The sequence below is a fragment of the Cavia porcellus genome, unplaced genomic scaffold (assembly GCF_034190915.1).
Source record: "Cavia porcellus strain 051 isolate PalLab524CR breed Dunkin Hartley unplaced genomic scaffold, mCavPor4.1 scaffold_8, whole genome shotgun sequence".
Lineage (NCBI taxonomy): Eukaryota > Metazoa > Chordata > Mammalia > Rodentia > Caviidae > Cavia > Cavia porcellus.
In genome coordinates, this window is record NW_026947491.1 from 18056314 (window position 1) to 18075943 (window position 19630).

General features: G+C 39.9%; 1 protein-coding gene and 1 gene segment (V, D, J or C); both read left to right on the plus strand.

Annotated features, from left to right (window-relative positions):
* The first annotated feature begins 5831 nt into the window (after positions 1-5831).
* Positions 5832-6417, plus strand: LOC100724820 (immunoglobulin heavy variable 3-23-like). The segment is given in 2 exon segments: positions 5832-5985; positions 6092-6417. Coding segments are annotated over 2 exon segments (477 nt in total).
* Positions 6418-12677: 6260 nt separating this feature from the next.
* On the plus strand, positions 12678-15280 carry LOC100724542 (uncharacterized). The gene is made up of 2 exons (XM_063254242.1): positions 12678-12828; positions 14763-15280. The coding sequence occupies exons 1-2, from the start codon at positions 12678-12680 to the stop codon at positions 15278-15280; spliced, it is 669 nt and encodes a 222-aa protein (XP_063110312.1).
* The last annotated feature ends 4350 nt before the right edge of the window (positions 15281-19630 follow it).

The window sequence follows — 19630 nt, forward strand, 5'->3', positions numbered from 1 at the left end:
GTTTGCAAAGGTAATTCATGAAAAACAAGAAATATTGAGTCTGTGTCACATGTGTGGGATACACAGTTGACCTCTGTAACAATTTCTCAGCAGGATGTCTCTTTTTGCAGGAGTCCAAGCTGAGGAGCAGCTGGTGGAGTCTGGTGGAGGCTTGGTGCAGCCTGGGGGGTCCCAGAGACTCTCCTGTGTGGACTCTGCAGCTATGGGATGAGCTGGATCCACCAGGCTCCAGGAAAAGAGCTGGAGTGGATCACATACATCAATGGTGATATTAGTAATATAAACTACGCAGCCTTGGTAAAAGGCCGATTCGTTGTCTCCAGAGACAATGGCAAGAACACAGCGTATCTGCAGGTGAACAGCCTGAGAACCAAGGACACGGCCATGTATTACTGTACCAGAGACACTGTGAAAAAAGTTCCATGTAAGTTTGGAAGTAAACCTCTCTGCAGTGACGCCCACGACCAGCAGGTGGTGATGGGGATCCACCAAGCACTGACCAGAGCCCCAAGAGCAAATTCAGAGCAGGAAGCTGGAGACTGAGGGTTTCTTATTGACCATTGGGGTTCCTCTCTAAACATCACATAACGGGAAGAGACCCGAAATACATTTGCTTTGGATGACTTATGAAGTATTCAAGACCCAAGTAAAAGTGTATATATATATATATATATATATATATATATATATATGTGTGTGTGTGTGTGTGTGTGTGTGTATTTCCATTTATTTATTTTATGTTTCATATGGATTGTCTTTTGAATGTCAAATCATTAATATCTAAAAATGAATTTTTTTTATTTTTTTTTTCATCATGAGGACCAATTGTCTATTGCAGGAGTAAATGTTTCGGATTAGGAAATTAAATTTTTCCTATCCCTCTTCACATGGTCTGAGACCTTGTAGCTCTCTCATCTCCTTGGCCACCTCAGGAGGCCTGGTCCCCAGGCTCAGGCCCAGCACCATGAGGAGCCCTATGCTTAGGGGATGAGGAAGAGAAGCAGCTGGACTGGACTAAAGAGTCTGACTGGGGGAAGGGAAAGTTGAACACTGAGAAATGGACCAGTAGCCTCTCCAGAAAGACACTCAGGGAAATATCTTTCCAGAAACTTATCCCACTTGTTGAAAATGAATTTCACTAACTAAAACCAATTACTCATTATTCAAGTATGCCCATAAGGAATCAATGTAATCTGTATGAGAAATACATTAAAGGAAGTGCCCTGCTGCCCAGAGAGGAGGATAGTTCAAGCAAAAATGAGAGAAACATCTCAAGATTCCTTGTGGGACAGAACTTGGGAGATCTCACCAGGAGAACATGGAGTCTCCATAGTCAGGCACAGCAGTGTGGTGAGCGTGGATTACAATTAATGGAGCTCCAGGACCAAGTCTACCTGGAGCAGAACTCAGTGAAGCTGCAAACAGCAGAGGAGACAGAGAAGAGAACAGGGGATCCCTGTGTAGTTTCCTCCTCCACCACATGCCAGACAACACTCAGGAAGCCCAGACCTTCAGGCTCATTTCATTTTCTCTCTCTCCTTGGTGTTCTTTGCATGACATGGCTCCTACTGGGATGTCTGGGTAAATCCATGTGGGACAGCAAGAATTGCACAGTGGACACACACATTGCTACAGGGTGAAGGCCACACACTTGAGGAGACTCAGAGATGGCTCTTTGTCTAAGCCTGTGCTGGATCCTGAGGTTCAAAGGAGAAGGATCAGCATGAATCCCGCCAGGACATCACTGCGTCCTTCTTGGGGACAAGGTGTCTGAAGAACCCAGATTCCCTCATGCAATTGTACCAGCTCACCAGATACCTGATTCCAGACAACCATGTAATCAGACACTACATCACCAGCATCAGAAGGGAATGCTGTTGCCTCCATATCTGTCTCTTCTGGGAATCCATTATATAGGTGGAGCTTCAGAGAATCCTGAGTGGACACACAGCCTCTGGACTCTGTCTTCTGTTGCATTACTCTACTACCATTTCTAGTAGTATCTGCAACACAGGGTCCTGATTTCTAGGCATGGGCATCTGATGGAAGCAAATCCCTGTACTCAGCCAGGGTGTGGGGACTCACAGACTCAATTTCTTGTGGATATGCAGGAGGCTACACTGACAGAACCCATCTCCAGGCTGCATAATTAGAGTTGCACTGGGGTTACTCTTGGCCCCTTCAGAACCCATGAAGATAGAACTGGAGATCCTTACATGGGATTAATTTTTTTTTTCTGTAGCAAGGTGACTCAATCAGAGTGGTGCAGTTCTTATTTACTATTGGTGCATTGAAATACTTTCCAGTAAGTTGCAACAAGGACCCTCATGATTCTTTGCTACTATGTTCGACAGAAAATGCGTTATACATTACCTAAAGTATCACGAATTCATATGTTAGTGGAGAGGATGCACTGTAGATTTTTCCCAATATTTCTGATGCTAAGACAGAGGGGAAATTCAGTAGCAGGTTCTGTGCTTACTTGTGAGTTTCATGTACAACATTGTTCTCTACCATGCAGGAAGCTGAGAGCTGTAGGTGTACACACAGAAATGCACTTTGCTACAGAAAAAAAATGCATCAATAAAAAACTACAATATATTTCAATAGGGTACAAATTACAGTATCTAGTGTAAATTTCTACTGTGAGGTAGAAAAATGTGTATGGAACTTTGAGTTGAAAATAAATGTATCTTAACATAAACCCACGAAGACACATTATTATGAGAACATTTCACATGCACAAGGAGAAATACAATCAGATGACTGTCTAATTGTCCATAAAATTCATAACAAATTCTGTGTCTTAGACAATATTTGCCCAATTGAATGAGATGACAGTATTAATCCATGGGTCTTAAAACCCTGGAATATGTGAATGATGGTAAGAGCAAATACAGAATGGAGAATGACATTTTATTTGAAGCAGTACCCTAAAACGCATGTGTACATATGCCCATAGGATGTGAACTGATGTTTTGTGTTATGCACACAATCCCTATGCTCATTTGTTTTATATACCTCACACCCCTGTTATCCCTGGGACCTATGTTCTATTTTTCATATCTGCAAAGCCATCCTTCATCTGTAAACATACACAATTCCATTAGGGGGAAAACAAGGACAGGTATACATGTAGAGGCTTATACATGCCTAGAACTTATTGTAAACAGTTAATGAGAAATGATTATATTACGTGTGATGAAATTAGCAGCTACTTTGAAGATAAACAGATACTATGATATCCATTGCTTATTCTACATCATCATGCTGTGAAATCTAGTAATGCTTCTATTCTTTGTTCAGAGTGGTTTTAGTCTGTTTTGTATTATTTAATTTCAACATACATGAAGGTATGGACAGTTATTTTTTAAGAGAACAAGAGACATTATGACAGCCATTGTTAATTGTCATATTATCTGGTTTTGAAGGCCTGTAATGCCGTCATTACTCCATTATGACCAGTTTTACACTATTTGTTTTGTATGAATTCATTGTGTTTGAAGTTATAGACAACTATTTAGAAGCAAACAAGAGACATTGAAGCCACTGTAGATCCCCTTTTGTCTTGCTTTGAATTCTGTGTCACTTACGTTGTTTTCTTCTGATCTGCTCTTTTCTGTTTCATTATGTTTAGTTTTATCCTTTAAAAAAACAAACAAAAAAAAACAAACAAAGAAAAACGTACACAATTCCCTGACTAGCTCTTCCATTATATATTCTGTATGGAGTAGGAGGATTGGGCCTAGAGCAATGGACTCCAAGGACTTCGGATTTCATTGAGGGCTCAGTGAGCATCTTTCACTCAGTGGCAGTTTCAAAAATGTGAATGTCCTCTGTCTCCTGGTGACCTTCATGTACGACATAGCTCCCCACATGCAAATACTTCTGGAGCTAACAGATAAACTCATATTTCATTCTAGCTTAATTTACTGTGTATCTCAATGTTTCAGATGTTCTCAGAGATTTGTACACCTGCTCTTCAACACCAGACTCTTTAGTCCAGTCCAGCTGCTTCTCTTCCTCATCCCCTAAGCATAGGGCTCCTCATGGTGCTGGGCCTGAGCCTGGGGACCAGGCCTCCTGAGGTGGCCAAGGAGATGAGAGAGCTACAAGGTCTCAGACCATGTGAAGAGGGATAGGAAAAATTTAATTTCCTAATCCGAAACATTTACTCCTGTACATGCTGGCTCCCAGATGATGTAGAGATGCTGCATCTGATCTCAGGACTCACTATGTTCTCTACCATCCTGTCTCAACTACTGCTGCAAGAGACCTGATCTGGTCCAGCAAAGGACTCACAGTCGGTCGTGATCTGACTTGCACATTCGCTGGTTTTTTTCCACTCCCTCTATGCTGTCTCTGGAGCTGGATCCTTCAACCACCATGAAGGAAACTGAGTGAATGTGTCAGAATGATTAAGAGCTGTGGCACAGTTTGTAATTCATCCCTGAAAGTCAGCATATCTAAAGACAGCCAAGAACCAGTTCCCTGTGCAACTGTCCTTACTATCCATGGAAACCACCGTCGTGCAGTACTGTGCAAGACAGTGCCTGAAAGTTTTCTAGCGGGAGGAAACTGGTAACCCTGACACAAAACTATGTATAGAGTAGCGCCGACCAGTAGAGGGCGCTCAGAACAAAGAAGAGGGGAGTGCTTGAGAGGAGAGGGCTGATAAGGGAAATCTCTGACTAGTGAAAGAGCCCTGGGGATCTGCAGAGAACTAGGGGTGGCACCGGAGAAGGTTCCTACAAGGAGGCTAAGGACTGAGGGCTTCTAGAGGTTCAGAGAAGGAAGCTAAGGACTGAGGGCTTCATTTTAGTGAATGAACTCTCTCCTCTGTGTGATCATCACACACACGTTGGAGAACGAACGGCACATCCTTGCTACCTCACATATGAATTCTCCAGAGCCCAAGCTATGAAAGGGACTTGGTGGTGATAGATTACATTTACACCTGCACTGTTTTCATTTCCTTCGCCTGAATTCCTGTGGACAGCAATAAGAACTTGCATATACTGAAAAGAAGAACAAACATCTTAAGAATTTAGATGCTGTGGAATATACGATACTCATCATCATCATCATGGAAAATTAGAGTGCTAATTTTATCTCCAAGAGAAACAGACAGGCTCATGCAGTAATAAATGTTTCAGTTGAGGAAGGATCTACAATAAAGGAAGGACACTTTATGAAATACAACAGGAGAATTTAGGATCCATAGCATATCTTGACAATGGGCATACTTTGTAAGTATTACCACGTTGATAGTATGTATCAAAATGCATCTCATTTATCCATCATTAAAATTAATACATATACTTATAATAGGTATCTTATAGTGGAAAGCCTAATGCAGAGGTAAAAAACATGAGACACCATATTCTTGAACATATGCTTGACAAAGATTCTGCTTATCTGTTCCTTTATGAGACTAATACAACACAGAAAATACTGTCAGGTTCTCTGAGTAGAAGAAGACCTTTGAAAAACATCATGAAACATGGCCACTATGTCTTGGAAATGATCTGCCATCAGTTGAGAACTGCAGTTTTATAAAAGATAGCTCACATCTCATAGGTCATTATACTTCTAACTCTATGTACATATCTGCAAACTTATCAAATCATCAAATCCTTAATTACATGTATGTAAGAAGTAAAACACATGATGTTATGTGTTTATCACTACACAGACATAAGAATAAACCAACTGGTCTATATATTAGGGATATTCCAAAGAATACTTTTCAAAGTATTCTTCTCTTTCTGAGGCTTCCTCAATAGAACTGGCTATATAGGAGGAGGACATGCAAATAGGGCCTCACTGTGTTGATGAAAGCCAGCCCAGCCCTCACCCTGCAGCTCTGCACAGGAGTGCAGCCCTCGAGGTTCAGGTGTTTCCACTTGATGATCAGGACTGAGCACAGACGGCTCACCATGGAGTTTACAATGAGATGGGTTTTCCTCCTTTTCATTTTGAAAGGTAATTGATGAAAAACAAGTGATAGTTATTGTGATAATAGACATGAGTATGATAAATAGAGGACATCTGTACTACTTTTCTGAACAAAGTATCCCTGTGTTTGCAGGTGTCTTGTGTGAGGAGCAACTGGTGGAGTCCGGGGGAGGCTTGGTGCAGCCTGGTGGGTCCCTGAGACTCTCCTGCGTGGCCTCGGGATTCACCTTCAGTAATTGGTACATGAGCTGGATCCGCCAGGCTCCAGGGAAGGGGCTGGAGTGGATCGCAGCTATCAGTGATGATAGTAGTGATATAGAATATGCAAACTCGGTGAAGGGCCGATTCACCATCTCCAGAGACAACAACAACACGCTGTATCTGCAGATGAGCGGCCTGAGACCCGAGGACACGGCTGTGTATTACTGTGCTACACAAAGTGAGAAAATGTCACTATGAGTCCAGACACAAACATCCCTACAGGGGCGCTTACGACCAGCAGGGGGCGATGGAGATCCACTGAGTGAGACAGGGCTAGGCCCCTGGAAGCAGGAGCAGAGCAGGAAGCAGGTAACTGAGGGTTTCCTTAAGGCCTCTGGGGTTTCCTCTGTCTTCACATCACAGGAAGAGACCGGAGATACACAAGCTTTAGATAACTTAGAGGGTATTTAAGATACACGCACAGTTTTCGTTATTTATACATATTATTTTCTTGGTGTTTTTCGTATCGTTTTTCTAAAAAAGGCGATAAAACCCAAAATACATTTTGAGAAGTTAAGTTTCATTTGAATACCACATCATCCTTATCTAAAAATGATATTCTTAGTTTTCTCCTCATAAGGAACCATTGTCTATTGCATGAGTAAATGTTTCAGGTTAGAAAACTAAATTATTCCCTTCCCTCTGCACAGCGTCTGAGACCTTGCAGTTCTCTCCTCTCATTGGCACCTCAGGAGACCTGGTCCCCAGGCTCATTCAAGCACCATGAGAAGCCCTGGGCTTGGGAGAGGAGGCAGAGGGGCAGCAGGCAGAACTCAGGGCAGTGTCCAGGGACCTGGCTCAGCTCTTTGTGTTCATGTTATGTGGCTGGAATTAATTTATGTAGCTTTAAATTAGGAATTTATCAAAGGAACTTCATTATTCTTTTTCTTTAGTCTATATCTGTCTCTGTCTCTATAACACAAATGTACAGGTTTCAATCTATATATGGGTGTAAGAAGAGATAATATTTAAAACAAAATGTTCCTGTTTCATAATATTCATTTTTCTTCAGTAAACCAGTTCTCTGATTAGTCTTCCTACTTTTTTAAATTTTATATCTATTCATTCTGTATTCATTAGTTACATACTCTTTAATAAATTTTTATAAAATAGTCAAATATATTTTTATTAGTAATATAATTCTTTGTATCATGGCAAGTGTGCATTGAAGAGAACAAAATTATTTTAAATACACAATCTGCACATATGCACACTGCTTGAAAACAGAACTGAGGTGATGTCTTCCCACATAAATGTCCCACATTTCCCTCAGTTGTCCATGGAAATCATGGTCACTGTCATCCTGTGAAACTAAATACCGTCCCCTCCTCACTCAGATCTGCACTTCACCTAGGCCATCATCATCACTACTGTGCCCTGGTTTCAGGGATGAGAGTTCCTGTTTCCCGTGGTGTCCCAGGTGCACCTGTTGTTTTCAGCCCTAGGTGAGAAAATATTCCAGAACCTTCCATCTCCTGAGATATAGCTGGATACACTATAGAATGTCCTGAATTTCATTTTCCTGGAGTTCTTTGAAATGTCTAATATTTGTCTTTAGATTTGTAGGAGACAATTTGAGTGACTCCCCTTGAATGCAGAACAATTGCTGCAACACTGATTTTATTGAGACTCATTTCCATAAGCTGATATGTATAGATCTGACTATGGTATATCCTTCTCACTTCAGTTGGCTCTAGGCATTACAAATAAGGCTATCGAAGGTACTGATATGTAATCATTAAGCCCTCAGACAGTCTAGTTTCGCACATAGTGCTCTCTGTAAAAGATATGAGCAAAGTGGGATTGAAGAGCCTGTCAGCTCCAGGAATGCCAACTGGGTAAGAGCCTGGAGATAAAGAGACACTAAGTCCCAGGGCATACAAATTTGCATATCAGAAAGTGAAGCAACCAACTCCCAAAACAATTCCATTGCTAACTTAATTGAATTATGATGACTGATCCTTCTGTGTGTCATTCTACCTGCATTTTTTTGTATTGGTACCAGAGTCTACCTGCATTTTCTTAAGGTGCTTTTCTCTCTACCTGGCTGACCAGTTCAATTTACATAGGCCTTCCATCCTCTCTGTCACTCATCCTCAAGCCATCCCCTTCTTTACAAGATAATAAATTCTAGGACAGGCCAGGAATCAAGGCCTGTGTCTGCACATCCTCATGGGAATTATACTTAGGACCCTTTGGTTGCCCTTAACTTTGAATATATCTAAGTGTCTTTATTTTCTTCAGTGGTTGCATTGGAGGTGCTAGATTGGAATTAACTTGTTGGGATTCCAACAGTGTCTCAATGGGATTATGGATATAACTTTTTGTATTGTAAAGAGGACTGGAAAAGTGATTGCAATACTGGACTACAATACTCAATATTTGGAATTACAATATTTAGAGCTAGTGTGACCAGAATACACAACCTTCACATCACAACTACTGACCATCACTCAGCCGACAACCCACTGGACCTCGCATGATGAATTTCCTTAGAAACAGTTTCTAAACTGACCTTTTAGCTCTAATGCTCATATTATATTTATACATGCTTTGATTAAACTTGGTTTTCTCTTAAAGGCTTCCAAATCCTAAGATATCATTCAGATAAACACAAATAACAAATATTCGAGATTGCTTTTACTGGGATCCACCAGCTCTTGTCCAGAGAAAAGGTTATATGATGCATATCAAGCCCTTAATTAACTATACCCAATAGGCCTTAAATGAAGCTGCAGCTTGTCTCTCTCCTAAGTAAAAATGCTAAAATTAGCAAAACAGGCCATCCTCCAAACTCAAGCCACGAGACAGGAGGAACTTAATACAGGACGAACATATGCAATTGTGAAAACTTAACATGTACATTCCTAATATGCTTGTTCATGTCTCAGTAGCTGTTCAAGATATTAAATGACAAGTCAATGACACAATGGATTCTTTATTTTATTTTTTATCAATACTGAAGATTGAACACAAAACCACGTGCTTTCAAGGCAAGCACCTATGTTGCTGAGATAAATCCCAAGCCCCTGACACAACAGATTCTAAAATTCACTGGACTTTCTCTTTATAGGAAGTCATTACTAGCTCTTTTGATGAAAATCTTTGTTCACTGTACTCATAATTATCCTAAGGCTTTGGCCCATACATACATAATTCTTTCTTTTCCTTGACTACTCCAGACTTAAAGCTGTACACCTAACCAGGACAAAAATGCCTGGTATCTATGGAAGTCATTAGATAGGATCTCTGCAGAGTATCCCTGACTGATGATCTGCAAGTATGATCACGTTCAACCTGAAGAAGTCAGATCAGTCATTACTTCCTCATGGATTATTATAGGCAGCTGAGTTAGATAGAAATATTGTAGACAGACATACAGGACTAGGACCTCAAAGGAGCCAGTGCAGAAGTCCAGACACCTTGTACCTAAGGAGGAGACAGGCACCACCCACTGTGGGCCAGGCATCAAGACAAAAGATCCAACAATCCTGTTATTTTGTTTTTACATTACCTATTATGTCCATCCTTTTGATTTGACTGACTATGTTCTGTTATGTCACATTTGCTTTTACTTTATTCCAAAAAACGTAATAAGAACTGTGGGAGTAATAAAACCCAAAATGTGTAATTGTCATTGTACAAAAGAAAGGAAAAGAAAGTGCTCTAAAGGATTTAACTGCATATATATTTAAGTGTATAGGATAGATAACCATATTACTGAGTTTTGTTGGATCATTGAACAAAACTGTTTGCAGTCTCACTGTTTGAGAGTCCACTTTCTATGCTTTGGTTTTGTGGCTTGAACAACTATTCCTAAGATAACTATATGTAATCTATTAGCTAGTGATTTTCTATTGTTTATTCTTTCTGAAATTCTGTATGACCTGTACCCTTTTTCTGTTTTATTTTTCTCCTTAAATAAAATTAAAAAAAAAAGATCAAACAATCAAAAGGATTGATATTCTACTTAGGTCTCTATCACCCTGAGGAAGCCAGGAGTCATTAGCCCAACCCCCTACAGAAAGAATCACTGCTCAGTTTGGGTTCCTGCTTGCTATGTGACTTGCGTCCCCACTTGGGCCCGATTTAATCAACTTTACCTGAGTAATTACAGTCATAATCTTATAGATTGCCCATAGTTCTGTCCCACCTATGCCCATCTTGTGGGTTCCCATGGTTTCCCTACATTAGACATGTCTCACTTTGTTTTTTTGCTCTATAAAAGTCCCTAGGAAATACAGAGCCTTTGGCAACCCACTTGGGACCCTTTGTATCTCTCAGGGAGAACCTTGCTTTCTCTCAATAAATATTTTCTGCTCTTACCCTCCATTGTTCCTAAAATTCATTTGTCATTTTAGAGAACATTAACTCATACTGGAAATCTATTATGTTGGGAGTTTTAGTCCCCAATATCAAAATGATGTGGGTAAATGAGTTAAAAGAATCTGGATTCTCATCTCTCAATGAACTGAGAGAGCACTGTGCTCAAATGGAAAGGGCTCTCCCAGTCCCAATTGTGGCTCATTAAACTAGCAGACTATCTGCGTTGTGTGGTCACAAATAAGGATTTCCATGTGATTAATCTGTTTACAAAGTAGACAAATAGCACTCATGGCAGTGGTGATGAAATAGGACACGTGCTGCTCTGCTGAAGTGGTCACAAACAGAGTGACCCCTGCATCCAGCATTTGTGCCACATCACACTGGATGTCAGAATGCACACTCCCCATGCTCAGGGCCTGCCAGTGAAGAGAAATGGAGCTGGGCTCTGTGCTCCATCATGACTCACTAAGGAATCCTCAGACCCAGTGTCCTGACTCATACACAAATTGATAAGGGTGTCAGGTCATGGAAGAATTATTTAGGAGATCTAATTAAAACAGCATCCTACCTTAGGTAATGCGTAGAGCACTGGTTGAATCTAGCTTGCATGCTGATCCTAGTTAATCTGAGTAGTGTTTGCTGTGGAACTCTGTAGCAAGGAATCATGAAGGTCCTGGCTGCATCTTAATGGAAAGCCTTTTATTGCACCAATAGTAAATAAGAACTGCACCCCTCTGGTTGACTGAGAGTCCCCTGAAGACCAGTGCCATCCCCATCACAGCTGAAAACCATTCACTTTCAGGCTCTGTGCTCTGCTCTGAATTTCATGTGCAGTATTGTCCTCCAACTTGCAGGAAGTGAACAGCTCCAGGTGTCTTCATAGCAATGCATCTTGCTACAGAAAAAAATGTGGCAACAAAAAACTAAGTTCTATATCAAAAAGGCTAGAAATTACACTACACAAGTGTAAACATCTGCTGTGCAGCAGATAAAAGTTGTAAAGAACATTGAGATTAAATAAATGTATCTTCACAGAAACCCATGAACATGCATATGTATGAGTGCATTTCACGTGCACAAAGAGAAATATGATCAGGTGAGTGCCAAAAAATCTACAAAACTTAAGATAACTTTTAGAGGATTTGTGCCAACTTAATTGAGATACTAACAATTTGTTATTGGTCTCACATTCTTGGATTACACTATTGAATGAACAAGTAGAGAATGGAGAATTCAAATTGATTTGAACAAGGACCTTGAAATGGATGTGAATAGATGCACGTGGAATGTGAATTGATGCTGTATGTTATGCATATGTACCTAAGCACATGTGCTGTGTGCACCTCACAGTCCTGTTATCTTTGGCACCTGTGTGCTGATTTTCATATTACTAGAGTTTTCCTTCATCTGCAAACACAACCAGCTCCCTGACCAGCCCTTCCACTACCTGTCTGATCCTGGAGTCAGAGTTTTGTGCCTTGAGCAATGGACTCCATGAACATTGATGGGTTCTTAGGGGGCTCAGTCAGCATCCTCCAACCAGAGGCAATGACTAAAATTTGTTCATCCTTTACCTCCTTCTGATCTTCATGGACAAGACTGCATCACAGATACAAATGTTTTTGAGCTACCAGATTAGCTCATGTTGCACATTGCCTTAATTTGTTTGGTATCTCAATATTTAAGATGCTCACAGACAGATGTAAAGTTAGTCTTTCAGAACCTAGAATAATTCTGGTTCTTTCTCTTTCTGGTGGTGGCTCCCATATGTGAGTGTAGGAAAACAGAAAGGATGATGCGGAGATTCTGCCTGTGATCACATGAGTCGCCCTGTTCTCACACTGTAGCATCTTAGCTACTGCTGCAAGAAACCAGGCCTGGACCCATGAAGACCTCTAAATCCCTGTGTCTCAAGCGCACATTCTCTGGTTAGCAGAGCTCTAGGATGTTGCCCCTGTAGTTGGTTCCTTCAGATGACAGGCCAGGAAACCGAGTGGATGTGGCAGGATGCTAATAGTTGAGGCACAACTTGTCATTCATCCCTGAGAAGCCAGCATCTCTAAAGCCAAGAACCAGTTATTTGAGTAACTGTCCTTAATATTCGTCAAAAAATCACCATATTGCACTGTGCAATGCATTTACTGAAGCAGTCCAAGTGTGAGCCCAGGCACAATGCTATGAACAGGGTGGTGTGGATCAGCAGGAGGTGCTCAGGATCAGTAGCAGGTGCACAGGAACAAGAAGAGTATGCTGCAGGAGATCAGGACCGGGTGCTCAGGACCAGTTAGGAAAGCTCTGGACCAGCAAATGGACCTGGGGATCTTCAGGGAACCAGAAGGGGATCCATAGCTGGTGGAGAGAAGGATGCTTCGGACTGATGTCTTCATGTTTAGTTTCCCCTCTGTCTTAGCTTCACACACACTGCAGAGAGTGTGCAGTGCAGCTTCTCCACTTCCCAGGTGAGGTCTCCAGAGTGCAGGGAATTGAAGAGATTTTGGTTTTGTCAGATTATATTTACACCTGTATTTTATCATCTTCTTCATGTGACTTCCTGTGGTAAAGCTGCAGCAACTTGCATATTCTAGTAAAAAAGACTGAGCATCTTTTTTAAAAAAATTATTTAATGAGAAAAAAGAAAAAAAAACAGAAAAAAGGGTACAAGTTATACAGACTCTCAGAAAAAATAAACAGTAGGAAATCACTAGTTAATTACATATTGTCACTTAGAAATAGTTGTTGAAGTCATAAAATTAAAGCCTATAGAGGATACTTGCAAACAGTTTTGTTCAATGATCCAACAAAACTCAGTAATATGGTTATCTATCATATATACTTAAATATATATGCAGTTATATCTTTTAGAGAACTTTCTTTTCCATTCTTTTGTGAAATGACAATTACACATTTTGCATTTTATTACTCCCACAGTTCTTATAACTTTTTTTTAATAAAGTAAACCCAAATGTGACATACCAGGACAGAGTCAGTCAAATCAAAAGGATGGACATAATACATAATGTAAAAACAAATACAAGGTGATGGCAATTCTTCTTAAGGTAGCAAGAAGCAGTATGGTAAACATTGTTGAAAGACTGTGCATCTTAAGAACATAGTTGCTGAGAATACACAGTTCTCATGATCATCATGCAAAAGTAGTCTGCTATTTTTGTCACCATAAGAAGGAACTGTCACAGACAGTAATAAATGTTTATTTTAGGAAAGAATAGAATAAAAATATTTACAGAAAGAGTGTTTTATGGAAAAGGACAGGAGAATTAACGAGTAAATATTAAATATCTTCTGAATGGGCATGGTTTTGTGAATATTTATTTGTATAACTATCAAAATGTATATCACTTGTTCATCATTGAAATATACATCTAATATGTATATATTTTTGCATAATATATATAATAAGTGTATATTTTTAAATAATGTCTTACTTCCCCAGAGGTAAGAAAAGCTGTCAGATACCTGAATATATTTTTGAAAAAGATTCCTCTTGTCTACTCATTTATGAATATAATAGAATACACCATAATATTGTCATATTCTCTCTTTAGAAGAAGACATGTGACAGTCGTCATATAGCATGACCCCTCTGTCTTGGAATTGCTCAGCAAGTCGTTGAGTTCTGTGAGAAGATTGTAGGACCTCACAGATAGGATGATTTTTATAGCCTTTAATGTCACATCTCATAGGACATTATGCTTCTCATGCTACATACACATCTGCAATCTTGTGAAGTTACCAAATCCAGTAATTACATATTGGCAAGAATAAAAAAAAAAAAAAAAACTGATGAGTTACACATAGGATAGAACCATGTGTTCTGTATATTAGAGATAGTACAAAACAAATCTCAAAACACTTTCATGTGCTTTGAACCCTTTCTTCTCTGAGGCTTTCAGAACATAACTGGCCATATATACAGGAGGCCATGCAAATAGGGCCTCCCTGTGCTGATGAAAACCAGCCCATCCCTGACCCTGAAGCTCTCCAAAGGAGCCCAGCCCTGGATTCCCAGCTGTTACCACTTGGTGATTGGCACTGAGCACAGACAGCTCACCATAGAGCTGGCACTGAATTGGAGTTTTGCTTCTTGCAATTTTAAAAGGTAATTCATGAAAAATAATAAATACAGTGTGAGTGAGTGGAATGAGTAGGATAAACAATTGGACATATGTGACAGAGTTCTGATCAAGATGTCCTTACAGGTGTCTTGTGTGAGGAGCAGCTGGTGGAGTCCAGGGGAGGCTTGGTACAACCTGGGGGCTCCCTGAGACTCTCCTGCATGGCCTCAGGATTCACCTTCAGTGATTACCACATGAGCTGGATCCGCCAGGCTCTCGGGAAGGAGCTGGAGTGGATCTCAGGCATCAGTAGCAGTAGTAGTTACATAGACTACACAGACTCCGTAAAGGGCCAATTCACCATCCACAGAGACAACGGCAAGATGAGTGGCCTGCGAGCCGAGGACATGGCCATGAACTACTGTGCTAGAGACACAGTGAGACAATGTCGCTGTGAGATGACACAAACGTCCCTTCAGGGGCCCTTAGTACCAGCAGGGGGCGATGGAGATCCACCTAGTAGAGGCCTGAGCTCCAGGATCAGGTGCAGAGCAGGAAGCAGGGGACTGAGGGCTTCATGTGGGCCTCTGGGGTTTCCTCTGTGTATTACCATCACAGAACTGGAAGGGACCCAAAATACACAGGCTTCAGATGTCTTATGAAGTATTGAAGATTCAAGTTCAGTTATATATGTATGTATATATATATATATATATATATATATATATTCATTTTTCTTGATTTCTATCATATGAATTTTCTTAAAAAGGCTATAACTGCAAAGTAGCTTGTACATGTTGGGAAGTTGTGTCTTTTGAATATCGAATTATCATTATGTAAAATGAAATTGTTATTTTTCTCATCATTGAGAGCAATTGCCTATTGCCAGAGTAAATATCTGAGGTTAGGAAATTAAACCCTTATCATCCATTTTCATATGGTGTGAGACCTTGCAGCTCTCTCCTCTCTTTGGCCACCTCAGGAGACCTGGATCCCAGGCTCAGTCCAGCACCATTAGGAGCCCTGAACTCAGGAGAGGAAGAAGAGGGGCAGCTGGCCTGGATTCAGGGCAGTTTCCAGGAACCATGCTGAGCTCTTTTTGCAAATATTATCTGGCTGTAATTTTATTTACATAATTTAGATGTTAGGAATTTATGAAATATACTTTACCATTCTTCTTTGGCTTCCTTTCCTCTGTCTCTCTCTTTCTCTGAAATACATATGCATAAATTTCAATCTATATCAGCCTAGTCAGAGACAATATGAACATTAAATGATATTGTTTCATAATATTAACTTTACTTTCTAAACATTCTCATATCTATGGTTTTATCCTTTTTTATTTTATGTAAGTCCATTCTGTATTCATTTGTCACGTATCATTTCCTATTTTTTGTAAGATAGATACACTTCTGTACTGACTAACTTCATCCTTACTGTCATGATGTTCTGTGAAGCATGTGCCCACTGAACAGGAGGAAATTATTTGAAACACTCAATCCTCGCACATGCAGGCTTCTTGAAAGCAGAGCTGAGATGAACACTTCACACATATCCACCATGTGGCTGTGGCCTCATGGTCATCCTGGGAAGCTAAATCACCTCCACCTCCTCACCCAGAATTCACCTCACCTGGGCCATCACTTTCACTGCCTCGCCTTGGTTTCAGGAATGAGAGTTCCTGTTTCTAATGGGATTCCACATGCACCTTTTGTTTCTAGCCCAGGTGAGAACACCTTTCGGAACATGGTTTAATTGGTATGTAATATTTTTTGTGAGATTCACATCTTACACATGTTTATCTTTGAGTTCATTACAGTAACACTAAAGGTTGTAATAAGCCAAAGTTTGGAATTATGACATTTAAAAATATGATGTTTTAAAACTAACTAGGCAACCTTAGATATGTTGCCAAATTTGTTCCCAGGATTAGATTTAGCTCATTAGCATCAAGATAACATGGCACAGATAATAAAATTTAAGAGATTAACCCAGTTGTCTCCCCTATATTTGCATACTGCCATGTGACTGACTCACATGTGCAGTCTTTTATCAAGAGAAATGAGCTGATCTTATTTGACTAAATGACTATGAAATAAAACAAGGCTCTTTCTGTGCTTTAGACATTAAAATATTAAAAAAATGAAAAAGGGTAGAGAAATACCCCAAGGAGAACTGTATTTGATGAAAGTTTCTCCTTGTGAGATATGTTTACAGCTTCAACAGATGTGTTATCCTCACTCTCTGATTCTCTAGCAAACTCAGCCTTCTGTAATTCATGAATTTCTTCCAACTTAATTTTCTGATCACATGGCCTAGGGTAACTTCAGCCCCAGGTAGTGAGTCTTGGTCCTGTTTTATTATGTCAGTCAGGTACCTCCAGATTCCATATTTTTATTGAAATGTAATGACATTCTTTGATGTTCTCATGAAAATTTATTAATTTACACTTAATCCAGTGTAGTTTTTTTTGTTTATGGTTGCACTGTTTATTGTAAAGAAAGAACAACACATGCAATAAATTCAGACAAAATAAAATGGTATAAAAGCAATAAAAAAAGAATGAAAGCATTGTGGGCTTTCAGACCAGACAATAGGAAATCAACAATGACTTACACAATATCTCTTGTTCTCTTCAAAATAGCTGTCCATACTCTCACACATATTGAAATCATGTGAAGGCATGTACAACTATTTCAAAGAAAACAAAAGACATTATGATAGCCATTATTGATTTCCTGTTGTCATGCTTAGAAGTCCTGTGATGTTTGCATTGTTCTGTCTGATCCTCTTTATTCTGCTTTGCTTTTTCATTCTCTTTAAAAAAAAAAGAACAACATTTTACATATTTATATTAGCAGGATGATGAGTGGCTTTCCTGGTAATCACTGAAGCTTGTAATATTTAAATAACCATTAAGAGGCCAATTAAAGAATTAAGCTATAGTATAATATACCTTGTTATTTTTTGATTGTTCATTTTCTGCTTGTTTTTGTCTTCCAGGGGATGAAAAGGCCTCACAGTATATCAGCAATTAGTCTACCACTGAGCTGTGTCCTTGGCTCCATTTTCATATATTGGGAAATTGATCAGGATAAATGTCCATGAATGTCGATTCCCACAATCATGTGCAGATATTTCAAACTCATATTGTGTGAAACGTAACAAAAGATACAGAATGTGTGTTTTTTTAAATCAGTGTTGAAATAGGGATGTTAGTGAAAAGCAGCGTGATGATGGTCACTAGCTGCATGGGGAAGGGATGCAGACGGGAAGCAGGGGAGGGAGGGACTGCAGAGGAGCCTCAGGACACAGGGAAGATGGCATTGCTATTGTGACTGCGTGTACAAGTAGGCAAGTGTCCATATGTGTTATTACATCTCAGGGGCAGACATTACATACGGGATGTCTGTGTCTTGAGTATGTCACAGATTAGCAAAGTGTAATTATAAAAAAGCACTTAGAGAGTTAATGACAGTTGCAAATGAGAAGCTCACTACCAATTATCCTCTTACATGCTGATTTTGTTTACTCTAAGCAAACAGCAGAATTCAGCAAAGTCACACATGTTCTCTTTGAATAAAGAGGAGAATAGAGTCATGAACAAGGATGTGTGTTCTGTCCAGAACCTGGAACAGTTTGTTCACAGCTTAGGAGCACATAAGCCAGACAGTGGGGAGAACATTTACAGCACAGCAGCTCTCCTGAAAGAAAAGAAACAGTTTCTGGCACTTTCATAACTTTCATAAAGCAGATAAATTGAATACAAAAATGCATTTTATGTGCACAGGAGAAATCAAATAACATGAAGAGATAGAGATACCAAGGCATTATCTCACAGCGGGTTCTCAGATCATGTTGAATTCAATTATTGTTGCCAAACTCCCTCACTACAGTCAAATCTGAGAAGGGCACAGTCCTCTGTCAGTTTTTCATGCCAAGAGCCCTCTTTATAGCAGGAGGCCATGCAAATAGGGGCTTCCTCTGTTGATGAAATTCATCCCAGGCCTGGTGCCCTGCTGTTTCCACTCAGTGATAGGAATAAGCACAAATGCTCACCGTGGAGCTGGCCCTGAGCTGGGTTTTTATGTTTGCAATTTTCAAAGGTAAATTATTTAGAACAAAAGATACTAAGCTCATCAGTGGAAATGTGTGGGTTACACAGTGAACCTCAGTGAGAGTTTTCTAATCAGGATGTCTCTCTGTTTGCTGGTGTCCTGGGTGAGGAGCAGCTAGTAGAGTGGAGCAGAGGCTTGGTGCAGCCTGGAGTGTCTCTGAAACTTTCCTGCATGGCTTTGGGATTCACCTTCAGTAGCTACAACGTGAACTAGATCCACCAGGCTCCAGGGAAGAGACTGGAATGGGTCTGATGTATACATCAGTAGTGGTAGTCATTACATATAACATGCAGACTCCATAAAGGGCCAATTCACCATCTCCAGGGACAACAGCAAGAACATGCTGTTTCTGCAGATGAGCAGGCTGAGACCCAAGGGCATGGCTGTGTATTACTGTGCCAGAAACACAGTGGAGTAAGCCTCAGTGGGAGTCAGTTATAAACCTCTGTGCAGGGGCGCTTAATATCAGCAAGGGTGCTCGAAACACAGTACAGAGTCTACCACAAAAGGACAAGTACATTTAAATATTTTATGTTGGAGTTAATGACATTTTTACAAATGATGCTATGCGTTAGTAGAAAGAGCATAGAAACAAAGAATTAAAATCCAAACTATGAAAAACACAAACTAAAACCACAAATAATTGATTTGTTGTGTAAGAGCCCCCTAAATACAAGAAATCCAGTATAATACAATATTGTTATTCAATTTGCAATTCACAATTATTGAAACTGTGCATTTGGAAGTATTTATCCTTTGCTGAAAGAGGAAAACTTATTTCTGAATGTTTTACAACAATATAAAACAAAATGGAAAACTACAACATTCACATGTAAGAATGGCTGTACTTACATGATCTTATGTGTCTCTTATCAGCAATAGACTGGTTATAGA